Source organism: Thermoascus crustaceus (assembly GCF_041956765.1).
Source record: "Thermoascus crustaceus strain CBS 181.67 unplaced genomic scaffold VTN00scaffold_4, whole genome shotgun sequence".
Lineage (NCBI taxonomy): Eukaryota > Fungi > Ascomycota > Eurotiomycetes > Eurotiales > Thermoascaceae > Thermoascus > Thermoascus crustaceus.
Genome location: NW_027192530.1, coordinates 1496338 through 1510280, shown reverse-complemented (window position 1 = coordinate 1510280; position 13943 = coordinate 1496338). Strand labels below are relative to the sequence as shown.

The 13943-nt window shown below is 52.7% G+C and overlaps 4 protein-coding genes across 4 annotated transcripts; 2 read left to right on the top strand and 2 right to left on the bottom strand.

Annotated features, from left to right (window-relative positions):
• Positions 1 to 849: 849 nt before the first annotated feature.
• Positions 850 to 4886, top strand: VTN00DRAFT_7134 (uncharacterized protein; the record flags this gene model as incomplete). Its single annotated transcript, XM_069433848.1, has 4 exons — positions 850 to 914; positions 971 to 1168; positions 1222 to 3533; positions 3589 to 4886. 4 exons carry the CDS (start codon positions 850 to 852, stop codon positions 4884 to 4886), a joined length of 3873 nt encoding a protein of 1290 aa, XP_069287188.1.
• Positions 4887 to 6170: 1284 nt separating this feature from the next.
• On the bottom strand, positions 6171 to 7835 carry VTN00DRAFT_7133 (uncharacterized protein; the record flags this gene model as incomplete). Its single annotated transcript, XM_069433847.1, has 3 exons — positions 6171 to 6259; positions 6323 to 7485; positions 7552 to 7835. 3 exons carry the CDS (start codon positions 7833 to 7835, stop codon positions 6171 to 6173), a joined length of 1536 nt encoding a protein of 511 aa, XP_069287187.1.
• Positions 7836 to 9179: 1344 nt separating this feature from the next.
• On the top strand, positions 9180 to 11060 carry VTN00DRAFT_7132 (uncharacterized protein; the record flags this gene model as incomplete). Its single annotated transcript, XM_069433846.1, has 2 exons — positions 9180 to 9182; positions 9288 to 11060. 2 exons carry the CDS (start codon positions 9180 to 9182, stop codon positions 11058 to 11060), a joined length of 1776 nt encoding a protein of 591 aa, XP_069287186.1.
• Positions 11061 to 11549: 489 nt separating this feature from the next.
• On the bottom strand, positions 11550 to 13634 carry VTN00DRAFT_7131 (uncharacterized protein; the record flags this gene model as incomplete). Its single annotated transcript, XM_069433845.1, has 4 exons — positions 11550 to 11629; positions 11717 to 11934; positions 12002 to 12647; positions 12698 to 13634. The coding sequence occupies 4 exons, from the start codon at positions 13632 to 13634 to the stop codon at positions 11550 to 11552; spliced, it is 1881 nt and encodes a 626-aa protein (XP_069287185.1).
• Between the last annotated feature and the right edge of the window lie 309 nt (positions 13635 to 13943).

Here is a 13943-nt window from a genome sequence, read left to right as displayed (position 1 = left end):
GAGTATAATATCGATAGACTGACTCCTAGGATATGTGAAGTTCTGAGGTAGAACTACAGTATGTACATAATCGCTCTGTGTTCAAACGGGTGCACCTTACATATACTTGTCGATTATAGTCAAAATTATAGTGAAGTAGCTCACTACTAAGAGCTTATGTAACTGCGTAGACTTCTAGTTAAGACTCTCCTATTTTTTGCGGGGTTAATGCATAACCATACTGCGTTGGAGTCCCTTTACACCACCTGGAGAAGTTCCGTGAATCAAATGCCACTCCTTTAACTCGAAGGGGGACTTCGAACAATAAAGCTTTTTATGCTCTGATTTATTGTTCTTCTGTACAAGTAGTATTGGACATAGGGAACTAAGTTGATCGCTGGCGATCGTTATCGGCTCCGAGTTTTCCCTCGGCATGACAACGTTGCAGCCAGGACCACCATTTCTCGTCTATTCTGCATGCAGTTATCCCATCATTCGATTAGCAAATATGTTACTATCCATCATCACCGAGATGGATGCCATATCTCATACCCCTCATTCCATCGACAAACACCCCGCCGGATGGTGGGGTTCTCGGCGGCCGTCGCCGAACGGCGCCCGTGCTGATTGGTATGGCGATAACGCGCTTCGGCAACACACAGCTCTTGCCGGCGCCCCCCAAACGGCGTCATCTCTCGGCTTCGCTCCCCACGCGCCGAAAAGTGCCGTATCTTCGGCCGAGGCGCGGAAACGAACCTCAGGACGACATTCGCAGATATATATAGTGGCCTTGCTGCCAGAGGGCAAGTGTCCAGACAGGGTGTGCTCGTCGTTCCTTTGCGAGTTGCGGCCTACCCATAATCACTCAACATGGCTGAATCTGGAAACCGTGGGATTAGGATTGCGATTGATCGCGGTGGGACGTTTTGCGATTTGTCTGTTTTATCTATCTCTTCTTTTTCAAGGATTTATTCTGACGAAAGTCACACAGCTGGGCGAGCATCCCTGGAAGAGAAGATGCATTGATCTTCAAGCTCCTCTCCAACGCACCTGGAGAGTATGAAGATGCCCCCATCGAGGGTATCCGCCAGATCCTGGAGATCGCATCTGGCACCGAGATCCCACGAGGGACTCCGCTTGATATCACCCCCGTGGAGTCCATCCGTATGGGAACAACAGTGGCCACCAAGTAAGTCCTGAAGATCATTCGATGTACTTGTTGAGCTTACTGACATTCCCCAGTGCCCTGCTGGAGCGAAAAGGAGAGCGCGTGGCGCTCTTGATCACAAAGGGCTTCCGCGACCTCCTCATCATCGGGAACCAGGCCCGTCCCAGCATTTTCGACCTGTCCGTGTCCAAGCTGGACAGGCTGTACGAGAAGGTGATCGAGGTCGATGAGCGTATCACTGTCGAAGGGTTCGCAGAGGACCCGGAGCCTCAGGAGATTGATATCTCCGCGGACCCCAACCTCGTCGAGGGTCTGACCGGCGAGGCTATCCGGATCATGAAGAAGCCGGACCTCGACCAAGTCCGCAAGGACCTGCAGTCCCTCTGGGATGAGGGATACCGAACGCTGGCGGTCGCCTTCATGCACTCGTTTGCCTACCCGGCGCACGAGTCCGAGGTCGCTTCTATTGCGCGAGAGATGGGATTTAGAATCTCCGTCTCTTCGGAGTTGCAGCCCATGATCAAGCTTGTTCCCAGAGCACAGTCGGCGACTGCGGACGCCTATCTCTCTCCTGTCATTGCTGAATACCTGGAGAACTTCCGCAGAGGCTTCAAGGGGAGACTCGAGGATGAGAATGCTAAGAAGCTGCTTCTTTGTCAGTCGGATGGTGGTCTGACGTCCTTTTCGAGATTTTCCGGCCTGCGTGCCATCCTTTCTGGACCTGCTGGCGGTGTCATTGGCTGCGCGAGAACTTGCTACGACGATGAAGATGGGACGCCGGTGCTCGGGTTCGATATGGGCGGTACCAGCACCGACGTCTCCCGCTACAGCGGAACTCTTGAACATGTCTTCGAGACTACTGTCTCCCAGGTTGCTGTGCAAAGCCCTCAGCTGGATGTGCACACAGTCGCTGCAGGCGGTGGATCCAGACTATTCTGGAGAAACGGCCTCTTTGTCGTCGGCCCGGAGTCTGCAGGCGCCTACCCCGGCCCGGCGTGCTATGGCAAGGGCGGCCCCTTGACCATCACCGATGCGAACTTCTTCCTTGGCCGTATCTTGCCCGACTATTTTGCACGCAAACTGGACTTTGATGTTGTCCGTGAGAAGTTCCTCCAGCTGACAGAGGAAATCAACGCGGAGAGAAAGGAGAAGCTCAAGCCTGAAGAGGTGGCCATGGGCTTCCTGCTTGTTGCAAATGCCGCTATGACTCGGCCAATCCGATCTTTGAGTGAAGGCAGAGGTTTCGAGACGGCTTCGCACAACCTGGTCTGCTTCGGAGGTGCCGGTGGCCAGCATGCTACGGCCATTGCCCGTGACCTTGGCATCAAGCGCGTTCTGATCCATCGCTTCTCGAGTATCCTCTCTGCCTACGGCATGGCGTTGGCTGATGTCGTCGTCGAGCTTCAGGAGCCCGAGTCGACGGTCTACAACGAGTCTTCTGCTGAACGCATCGAGAAGCGAGCCAGCCAGCTGAAGCAGCGTGCCGCACAGCAGCTTGCCAAGGAGGGATTCGGTGAGAACAGCATCGAGCACGAAGTCTTCCTGAACATGCGCTACAAGGGCAGCGACACTTCTCTCATGATTTCCGCTTCCGATGCTTCGGGAGACTTTGCCAACGCCTTCGTCGCTCGCCACAAGCGCGAGTTCGGCTTCACCCAGCCTCGGGAGATCCTCGTTGACGACGTCAGAACCCGGTCTGTTGGGAAGAGCATGCAGGTCAAGGTGGCCAGTCCGTTCAAGCAACTCAAAGAGATTGAGCGGTCTGCGAACCCTGATCTCAAGCCGGCGCATATCCGCAAGGTCTACTTCGAGAAAGAAGGATGGGTGGACTCGAAGATCTTCCACTTGAAGGATGTCCCCAAGGGAAGCGTCATTCTCGGTCCGGCCATGATCATCGACGAGACTCAGACCATCGTCGTTGACCCTGCCAGTGAGGCAACGGTCCTTCAGGAGCACGTTGTCATCGAGCTCCTTGACGCAGAAGTCAAGAAGATTTCCGCCGAGGAAGTCGACCCCGTTCAGCTGTCCGTGTTCGGCCACCGATTCATGAGTGTCGCGGAGCAGATGGGAGAGACCCTCCGCAAGACATCCATCTCGACCAACATCAAAGAGCGTCTTGACTACAGTTGTGCGGTCTTCTCGGAGGAGGGAGGACTCGTCGCCAACGCACCTCACATCCCGGCCCATCTGGGCTCGATGAGCTACGCAATTGCGTACCAAGCCAAGAAATATGGAAAGGGCGGACTCAAACCTGGAGATGTCATCCTGTCAAACCATCCCATTGCCGGAGGAACGCATCTTCCCGATCTCACTGTCACGACTCCTGTGTTTGACGAGAACGACCCTACGCGCATCCTCTTCTTCGTTGCCAACAGAGGCCATCATGGTAAGCATGTCGTCGTTGAAAAAAATTCTGCGGATTCCCGCTGACTTTCGAACAGCTGATATCGGTGGAACCCACCCCGGAAGCATGCCTCCAAACTCTACGGAGCTGTGGCAGGAAGGTGCAGCAATTGAATCCTTCAAGCTGGTCAAAGAAGGCGTCTTCGATGAAGAGGGTCTCATCCATCACCTCGTCGAAGTGCCCGGCAGTTACCCAGGATGCAGCGGCACCCGTACCCTCAGCGACAACATCTCCGACCTGAAAGCTGGTATCGCAGCCAACAACCGCGGTATCCACCTGATCCAAGGTCTGGTCAGGGAGTACGGCTGGCCCGTCGTCCAACTGTACATGAAAGCCGTCCAGAAGAACGCAGAAGACACCGTCCGCGCCCTACTGAAAGAATTCAGCCGCCGCTTCCGCGGCAGGCCCCTCGAAGCCATCGACTACCTCGACGACGGCACCCCTCTCGCCCTCAAAATCACAATCAACCCGGAAGACGGCTCCGCCAAATTCGACTTCACGGGCTCTGGCCCCGAGGCCCTGAACAACCTCAACTGCCCTCCGGCCATCATGTACAGCGGAATCATGTACTGCCTGCGCTCCATGATCTCCTCCGACATCCCCCTGAACCAGGGCTGCCTGAACCCGATCGACGTGATCTGCCCGCCCAACTCCATCCTCTCGCCCAGCATGAAAGCCGCCACCGTCGGCTCCAACGTCGAAACCTCCCAGCGCGTCGTGGACGTCATCTTCAGAGCCTTCCGCGTCTCTGGCGCCAGTCAAGGGACCTGCAACAACCTTACCTTCGGCTACGGCGGCAAAGACGCCACGGGCAAGGTCAAGAAGGGCTTTGGATACTACGAGACCATCGCAGGCGGTGCCGGTGCCGGTGCCAACTGGGACGGCCAGAGCGGCGTCCACACGCACATCACCAACACGCGCATGACGGACCCGGAGACCCTCGAGAAGCGGTACCCGGTCCTGCTCCGCGAGTTCTCCATCCGGAGGGGCTCCGGTGGCGCGGGTCGCCGACGCGGTGGTGACGGATGTGTCCGTGACATCGAGTTCAGACGCCCCATGCAGGTGAGCATCCTGTCCGAGAGACGTGTTATCGCGCCCTACGGAATGGCAGGTGGTGAGGAAGGCAAGAGGGGTGTGAACCTGTGGATTCGTAAGGACCCTGAGGATGGTAGTGAAAGAACGATCAGCGTGGGTGGGAAGGCGACCATGCAGATGAACACTGGTGACAGGATCGTGATCTTGACGCCTGGCGGAGGTGGATATGGAGTGCCGGAGGAGCAGAAGGAAGCAGTTGATGTTATTGGCGAGTTCACAATTAATAGGCCAGGGTTGTAGATGCAAAGACACCTATCTGGTACCTGGTAAAGCAGGTGATCTGATCTGCTTGATGTCTGTTGATGAGTTATGTATGGTAGTTTCGGTTTCTAGTATATACGCTGTCTATTTGGATCTCGAGCGATGTTAGATATCATGAAAAAAAAATTTACCTTTATTACCTTTGCCATATCTTTCGACACCCCCTCCCCCCTGTCCAAGCTACCCATCTTGCCGCTTTTGCTATATCGCGCGATCTGGGCTGGCTTTGCCTAAGGTCTGTCGCTTATCATAGTGTCTGGGCACCCTTCAATAGCTTCAAAATCACGTGGGTATAAAATAGCAATCCACCAAGAGAGTAGGTAGCAGGGGAGGGGGTGACGAAAGATATGGCACAGTACTGTATGTCTGCCCAGGTAAGACAGGACCAACTGGGCAGCCCTCCTGCTGATTTAGGCAGTAGAGTTTCGTACCTGGAATCTCATGTATGCGCCTATTCCAAGACTAGGATCGTCAAATACCTTAGTCAACAGATTTTTTTTTTTTAATCTTTCCGAGTAATGCGCCCTAAAAGCCATGTACCTACTGCTGTACCATCAGTAAGGGTGGCCCGGCCAACTACTAAACCCAGGTGCATAGATAGGGTTCAGGGCTAGAGCCACATGCTCCAGCTTTCTAGCGGTAACATCACCTCTCGCTCCCGACGTGTCAGCCAGCTTTCTCGCACACAGCTACTAGTAATGTTATCTGGGTATTCCTTTATACAGACCTGGCAGAGCAGGGTACGTCCTTTGTTCCTATATATCAGTTGTCGTGTCCAGTGATTTGGCATCATTTTCAAGACTACCTGAAAGATTGACTAGCTAGGTTTTATAATACGCAGTAGATGACTGAAGTAGGTAATACGTCTAGAATTGTACTTTACCCAAAAGCACCGAGCCAAGTTGCTGGGGTTCCTGTGGCTAAGTATAGGGGCAACAGATCAGACTTTTCACGATCAAGAGTATATATACATTTTGCTCGTTCCTAGATGAGAACAGGTAATGGAACTCCGCCGGGATAAGAGAAGAAAAGCGCTATCCCGAAAATTGAACGATCGCCGAGGTGACAGTAAAGGAGATTTTAGAACAAAAAGTATTTTACAGCACACGTACAGTGTACAAAGAAATATACAATATAATTCTGAAATCTGCTGCTTCAAATTTGCACGGAAACTTGCACCAACAATTTTGAATATGCTGCCAGAGTCTCCTTAATGCGCAGTCACAGTGGAAAATTCATCATCAAAGTCACCGTCCAAGCTCCTTAGAACTTGAGGCTGAAGACCAAAACCTGAACGTCGATGTTGTATCCAGAATCGTCGGCGTAGTTGTAACGGCCGAAGTTGAGGTGGCCTGTTTTTGCAAAATCGTCAGCGCAGGTGATAATACCAAAACAGATGTTAAAAGGGAACGTACCATCCTGGGTGACGTAATCATTGTCACTGAAGCTGAAGAGGAAGTATTCATTCTGGCCCTTTGGCAGCGTGACGGACGGGTTAGCCTTGAGGAGCGCCAGGCTCTCCCATTTCTCGTTGAGCAGAGTCGAGTCCTGCTGGCCGCCGTTGTGGAGGCCAAACTTGGCCAGCTCGGATTGGAGGTTGTAGTCGATGAACGGGCAATACTGGGCCGGCACGATGCCCTCCTTCAGTTCACCCTCACGAGAAGCAACGGCACCGGTCGCGGAGTCGTACGTCGGTCCCTTGATATCGGTCGGGGAGTTCGTGATGGAGACGATGTCCGCGTGGCGGTACATGGACTCGGTGCACTCCTGTCCGTGGCCACAATCCTCGTCGCGCGCCAGGACGAGGAAGTCACCGGTGGGCAGCTGGTGGATTTCAGACTGAGCGGCGACCTTTTCCGCATCGTCCTTGTCCAGGTACGTCGGGAGCATCACGACGTACTCATGCAGATACTCGGGCTGATCGGAGGAGATATCGTACTCGAGCACACGGACCGGTCGGCGGTACGGGTCATTCGGGCCACCTTCTTGGTTCAGAGCGGACTGGGTCGTAACGTGCAACTTTGCTCCATCGGGTGAGATCGTAAGTCCCTCAAAGCCTTGGTTGTTGGCTCGACCGCTCTGTGGTTCCTCTGGAACTGGCATCGCGTCGGGATCATATACTGGAGGCGAGGCAGCGCTGAAGCTGAGCGTACCGTTCCGGCGAGGGAGGAAGGCACTCGGGGGTTGCAGGGCCAGAACCATCTTGCCGTTCTGGTCGAACTTGTAGATGTAAGGACCATACTCGTCTGAGACCCAGAAGTACCCGTCCTTGTCCAGGGCCAGGCCTTCGGTATCCATGGAGATTCTCTTTCCTCCCGGACCCTCGCCTCCGAATCCGTCGCCCTCGTATGTGGCTGCGGGGAGTGGGGGAAAGCCGGGGTAGGAGGCGTAACCGTTGGCATCAGCCTCGAGACCGGTGGTGGGCTCGCCGTCAGGACCAGTCAGAAGGAGTGTATCGAGATACTTCAACTCCAGGTTCGGCTGAGCAGGGTGCGAAGCTGCTGCCTCGGGGGCCAGCTTGAACGAGACCAAAAACTTGTGGATGCGCGATTGGACGTTCAGCGTACCGTTTTTGTTCCTAAATATGCAGATTAGATCCAGTTTACGCTCCTTATTTTGAGATGGGCGTGGCACAAGTCCCTACCATCCACGGTCAGGCAAAGTGTAGACGATTCCCTCGTAGGAATCGTCCCCGGTCATACGCCAGGAGGACTGGTTAACGGCAATTGAGCTTCCAATGCCTCCCAGGGTGTCACCGTACTTGTCCGTGGCATTGGACGGGACAAACCCGTAGCCCACAAGGCCAGTGTACTGATAGGTCGTGCCCCCGCATGTCGTCTGGTCCACGATCTGCTTGCTGTTGGACCACGGACGAGTGGCTGCGAGCGGCAGCGCCGCAATCGACGCCGAAAGATGCGAGAATTTCATGACTGGCTTGGTGTTGACGGTAAATCAAGCGGAGCTGCCTGTGGTCACTACCTGGAGAGGATCCGTGAGGAGGGCTGGCTCATGGCTGGACATTATAGCCTCAAGGGAACTCGAGCTCAAGCGTCTGACCAGACACAACGGGTCGCGCGGAGCCCACTCATTAAGCTCGCTGGGCAATTTTCTCTTCATCCTGTAATTATGGCGACGATGCTCTCCGGACGGCTTCCTGGAGATTTTCCGCAGCGGCCAAGGCGCATACAGCGGAGCGGCGCCCCTGGCAGCGCGAGGATAGCATGGATGCCCGGAAAGCGCGGCGTAGGACGTCACTCGAGATGGGGCCGGGCGACTTGGCAAGCTGCCCCACGATAGATCTTATTATTCTAGATCCTTGGCTGTAGCACCGTCGAGTGGGGGATCGAAACAAGAGCGACGGCGGCGCGCAACGTGGTACCAGCGCGCCGATCGATTCGCGCGGTCACGCTCCTCAGCGATTATTCTGACCAAAGCCAAGATTCTAAAGCAACACACCTGCCATATGCAGAGGGTAATCTGCTTTTCTGTTCGGATGAAAATAATAGCCGGATCTGTTGGGAGGGCTCGAGAACAATCATGACAGATAGTATCAAGTCAAATTTCATCAGTCACTAAAAACCAAGGTCCCCTCACCTCTCAGCCACTTTCTGCATATCGACAATAGATAGCAAGCAATGTCGCCACGTGAGAGATTCAAGCTGGAGAACGGTGTCATTCTAGGATCTCAGGAATGAGAGGATGGGGCTATGTAATCTGGGACAATAAGAGACTGTAATCCCTTGGTGCTTTCCCCAAAGAGTAAGCCTTCACATCTTCTAATTCTATATGTACCCTGGACTAATGCTTTTCTATGACAGTGTATATAATGTGTCGCGAGGCTGTACGAGTGACCTTTTAAGAAAATACAGACCGAGTCTTGAAGCAACGCACAAGGATACTGGAGAAAATATGCAAGTGGGAAGGGCTGATCTCAACTGAACCTCTCTGCTATTGCTGCGCGTGGCTTGGCCAGGATGGGTACTGGATGTGAGATACTTTTGTTCTAAGTGATTAATTGACTCGGTAACACAACCAACATGGGAGTATAGGCAACAGATGTGAATGCCAAAGCCTATTGGTGAATGCATACAATGCTCACAGCATTGAATGAAATCCACAAGCTGTGCATCCCTATAGACTGGTGTCCTTGTTCACCTATAGGAAAGATTTGGAAAACGTCCTTTCACAACCATGGACATGAGCAGGTTATTGCTGATCTTGGATTAGTTTTAAATAAATCAGGAACTTCTCTAAAGCTGAAACAACTTGCAGATGGTTTTCATGATCACAAACTGCAGCAATGATCATTCAATTGCATATTCTCAGTGACCATGCTGCTCAGTTGTCCAATTGCGCTCGGCGACGATGTGATTTCAACAGCAGCAACACAAGAAGTACAAAGCTGGATTTCACTACATTCTATCTCCACATTTCAACATCTACCAAGAGATTCAACTCGACATTCAAAGTCCCGAAAATCTTCAAAACGGCCGAGATATTTGGCAGACAGTGAAGTATATCAGAGGCGATATGTTTCTCCCCGGTATGTCGCAGGAGGCAGTCCGGCTGCTCAGCCCGGGGTACACGTACCTGAGCAAGTTCATCCTGGATGTTTTGGGGTTCGACCCTATGGTCCTCATGAACATGGGGATTATCCTCCTTGGCTTTTCCACCTTCTTGCATTACGTTGCAAATTCTCTTCACAGCTACGCTGAGCAGATATGTCTTTCCTCAGTCCACATCTATGACAACGATCCTCTCTACAAGCAAGTTATGGGCTGGATGACAGACCACCAATTCAGTACGCGCCGATTCCACTCCTCCAGGGCGATCAGCAGTCGCAGTGGCACCGGGGAAGGCAACGACGACGAAACGGTCAACCCAGCACACGGGGAGACGTTCAACTATGGCGCTGACACGCTGGTGAGCTACCACTCCATCGCCCGTCGGACGCATGTCAAGCTTCAACCTTTCCAGGTGGCATGTATCTTCCGTCATCGTGGGAGATGGTTCCGTTTTGCGCATAAGGAAGGCTCTGGGCAGGGACAGCCATACTATGCATCCAACAAGCCCTCGGAGCGTGGGCATATCACTGTCCAGTGCCTGAGTCTATCTACCGCTCCGCTACTGGCTCTACTGCAAGAAGCTCAGACGTACAGCCTCGAGAAAACGGTTAGGAAGACAAATATCTGTCGAGCCATGTCGGAGGGCGAGAATTACATGTACTGGGCTACTTTTACCTCACGGCCACCACGCCACATATCGACCGTGATATTGGACAAGGAGAAAAAGCGAGCCATCCTCAAAGATATAAACGAGTACCTCCATCCTGTCACCCGACAGTGGTATGCGAACCATGGCATCCCGTGTCGACGTGGCTACCTGTTCTCTGGAGCCCCGGGGACGGGGAAGACGAGTCTCTCCTCCGCGTTGGCTGGAATATTCGGACTGGACATCTACGTTCTCAGTCTCCAGGACTCCGACCTCAACGATACTCACCTCATGAGACTCATGTCTACGGTACCATCGCGGTGCATCGTCCTGCTGGAGGATGTCGACGCCGCCGGTCTAAGCCGTCCAGAAGACAAAAAAGCTCCGGAAAGCAGCAGCACCGAACCCAGCAGTCAACGACGAAGCAGTAGTAGCCATCATCAGCGATCCAGAACCGAATCCAGATCCGCATCTTGTTCCAAGCGTTCTACCACAGCATTATCCAAGGCCTCAGTCACCCTCTCCGGCCTCCTAAACGCCATCGACGGAGTCTGTTCCCCAGAAGGCCGCATCCTCGTCATGACCACCAACGCACCCGAATCTCTAGACAGAGCCCTCGTCCGCCCCGGTCGCATCGACATGCACGTCGAATTCGAGCTCCCATCCCGAGAGGAGCTACGAGAACTGTTTGTCAGCATGTACAGCGATATCGACGAGAACGGACAGCCCACGGTGCAGAGGGATATCGGCCAGGAGAACTTGACGGAAATGGCGAGCTTGTTTGCACAGGCGCTTCCGGAGAAGACACTCAGTATGGCTGCCGTGCAGGGGTTTCTGTTGCACTATAAGCGCGATCCGATGGGGGCGGTTGAGGAGGCTGAGAAGTGGGCTGATGAGACGGTGAGGAAGATGTCGAAGGGGGGTTTGGAGGGTTTGGATTAGTCAAGGAGGTAGGAAAGGAGTGGAATCGTGTCTCGTTTTGAACTTTTGTCTAAATGTATCAGATTGCTGTGACACTGGGAAGGGAAGCACATATGATGATGTGGGGACTGAAGAACAAAGAAAGTTAACTGGAAAATTATAAGAGCAGACGAAAATTTATGAAGGGCCAAGGCTTCTGTACGTAATAATACTATTCTATTCTCAGGTCTCCCATAGAAGACCCTTTCTTTAAATCTTTCGGGTTCCGCAAATTCTACTCTATATATTAGGTGGCGAGGTCTACAGCATCATCGGTATATTAATAGGTGATAGTAGGTACTACTTAAGTGGGTAGTTAATGAAGAAAAACAAATTTTATTCGACATGCTAAATATTACATTCCAAACATGACAAGAATTTCACTTTTTGTTTGTCCTTCCCACCTTAAAAAAAATCCCATCCCAGATAATATACACGTGACTGTACCTTCTTCAATAACATGACAAGCACTTACTTCGCGTCCCAAGTTGTCGGCACTTTCGGATAATTCTTCGCGTCTAAGCCGAGGTCTTCGTAGACGGTGTGGTCACCTGAAATCGGAAAAAAAAGAAATATTGTTAGCACAAGATATTATTTCTTCGCAGTATTGTTTTCTGGTAACGGTGTTTGTACGGTACCTTGTAGAGATTCGATACGTTCTTCATTCTCACTCTCGAACTTCTCGAGCTCCTCGCCAGGTTGTTCCTGGTGAGGTTCCTTCCCACCTGCCTCGGCAATGGCGGCCTTGCCAAGTTCATCCTGCGCTTCCCCGATCATGAGGAATTGGGCGTTTGGATAATTGATGAACTCTGGCTCCAGTGGGACCCAGCGGAGGTCGCCGAATTTTTCCTTGACACTGGGATGGGTGTCAGTTACGAGATTGATCTTTAAAAGAAATATCTCTGGGAGTTCAGGGAACTCACTGCTCAGGATACTCAGGAAGATGAGGCAGCTGTGCATAAGACGGGCCAGGGTACTTGGGATTCTTCGACTGGACGATCCAGCTTCCTCGATTGCGAAGGCCAAAGTCATGCTGGATATCGCTGACTTCGGAAGGTATAGTCAGGATGTAAGCGAGATGCGATGCGCGTCTTGTGGACGTGATGGCGTACACGCCTTCAGCGTATGGTTTAGCATCCTGCTTCGTGCGCTCTCCCCGCGTCGCAGTCTCATAAGTCTCCGGGGCGACGAAAGTTTGCTGCAGGGTCTTCATCGAGACACCTGCTTTTTCCACGAACCCCATGTCCCTTTCTTTGCTTGAGGTCGGGAATTTCTTCTTGGGGAGTATGAGCAAGCGACAGTTCTCATCGGCCTCGATAGGGCCATCGGTCAACGTCGCTCCACGAGGCGTTGGACGCATAACCATGAAGCTCCGTGAAACGTCTTCGACACCGTGGGGTTCTTTCACATTTACGCGAGGTCGGAAAAAGAAATAGATGATTCCCTTTTCCAGAATATTGTTGGGAATGATCTTCTCTCTCTCCGGGGAGTTTTTGACACCGGCACTCTCGGTCGGTTGTGGCTCTTTGTCTTCAGGCTCTAGCTGGGCAGCAGCTCTCTTTTCATTCTCTGGGCTATGTTAGTTCTTGTTCAGACGGCACATCAACAGTTGTTCTTACCATCGGCTGTCTTCGATTCTTCCTCCTGCGCCTTCTTGGCCTCCTCTGTCTTCTTATCTTCTTCTGCCTTCTTTTCTTCTTCTTCTGCCTTCTTTGCTTCTTCTGCACTCTTTTCTTCTTCTGCCTTCTTTTCTTCTTCTGCCTTCTTTGCTTCTTCTGCACTCTTTTCCTCCTCTGCCCGCTTTTCTTCCGCCTTCTTCTCTTCCTCTGCTCTCCTCGCTTCTTCTCTCTTTTCGCCTTCAGCCTTCCTTTGCTCCTCGGCCTGCCTTGTCTCTTCCGCTTGCTTTTCCTCCCGTGCCTTTGCTTCTTCTGCCTGCTTCTCCTCCTCTTCCTTCTTCTGTTCTTCTGCCTGCCTTGCCTCCTCTGCCTGCTTTTGCTCTACCGCTTGCTTTTCTTCCTCCACCCTTTGTTCTTCTGCCTTCCTTGCTTCTTCTGCATGCTTCTCCTCTTCAGCCTGTCTCTGCTCTTCGGCTTGCTTTTGCTGTTCTGCTTGTTTTTGCTCTTCAGCTTGCTTTTGTTCTTCAGCCTGTTGCCTTGCTTGCTGCGCCTTCATCTGATCCTCCGCCTTCCTTGCCTCTTGGGCCTTCCTTTCTTCCTGTGCTTTCATTCGCTCCTGCGCCTTCTTTTCCTCTTGTGCCCTTCTTGCATTCTGGGCCTTCATTTGGTCCTCTGCTCTTCTTGCGTCTTGCGCTCTCTTTGCCTCTTGTGCCCTTGCTTGTTCCTCTGCTTGCCTTGCTCCTGCTGCCCTCTTTGCTTCCTCTGCCTTCGGGTCACTCACCCTCTTTCCACGCTTAGGTGCCGGAGCTGGCGCCGAAGCTGAGTTTGCTCCTTTGCGCTTTGCGCCAGCTGCGGCCTTTGTCCTTGGATCATTCCCGCCAGAAATGGCCTGATTAGCCCTCACAGCGGCTTGACGTGTAGATGTCCTGGTGGAAGCCATCTTGTAATAGATCTCCCAGGTAGATGCTCCAATTGGGCGACTGAATATGCGAAAAGACAGAGGGCATATGATTCTTGTCATATAGGATGAGCACTGCTGCTTACCACCGGGACGAAAGCTGCGGTACAAGAGGAAAAGGAGCGCAGCAGAGGCGAGAGGTATCCCCTATGAGGGATGCCTGACGTCATGCCTGCTTCCCCAGGAAGCTTCCTGTTAGTCTCCTGTAACGTCTTGGCGCATGAGTTCATGGTCATGTGACTTACTGCCTTCTACATGGACACATGGGAAAAACTATACGTACTCAGTCAG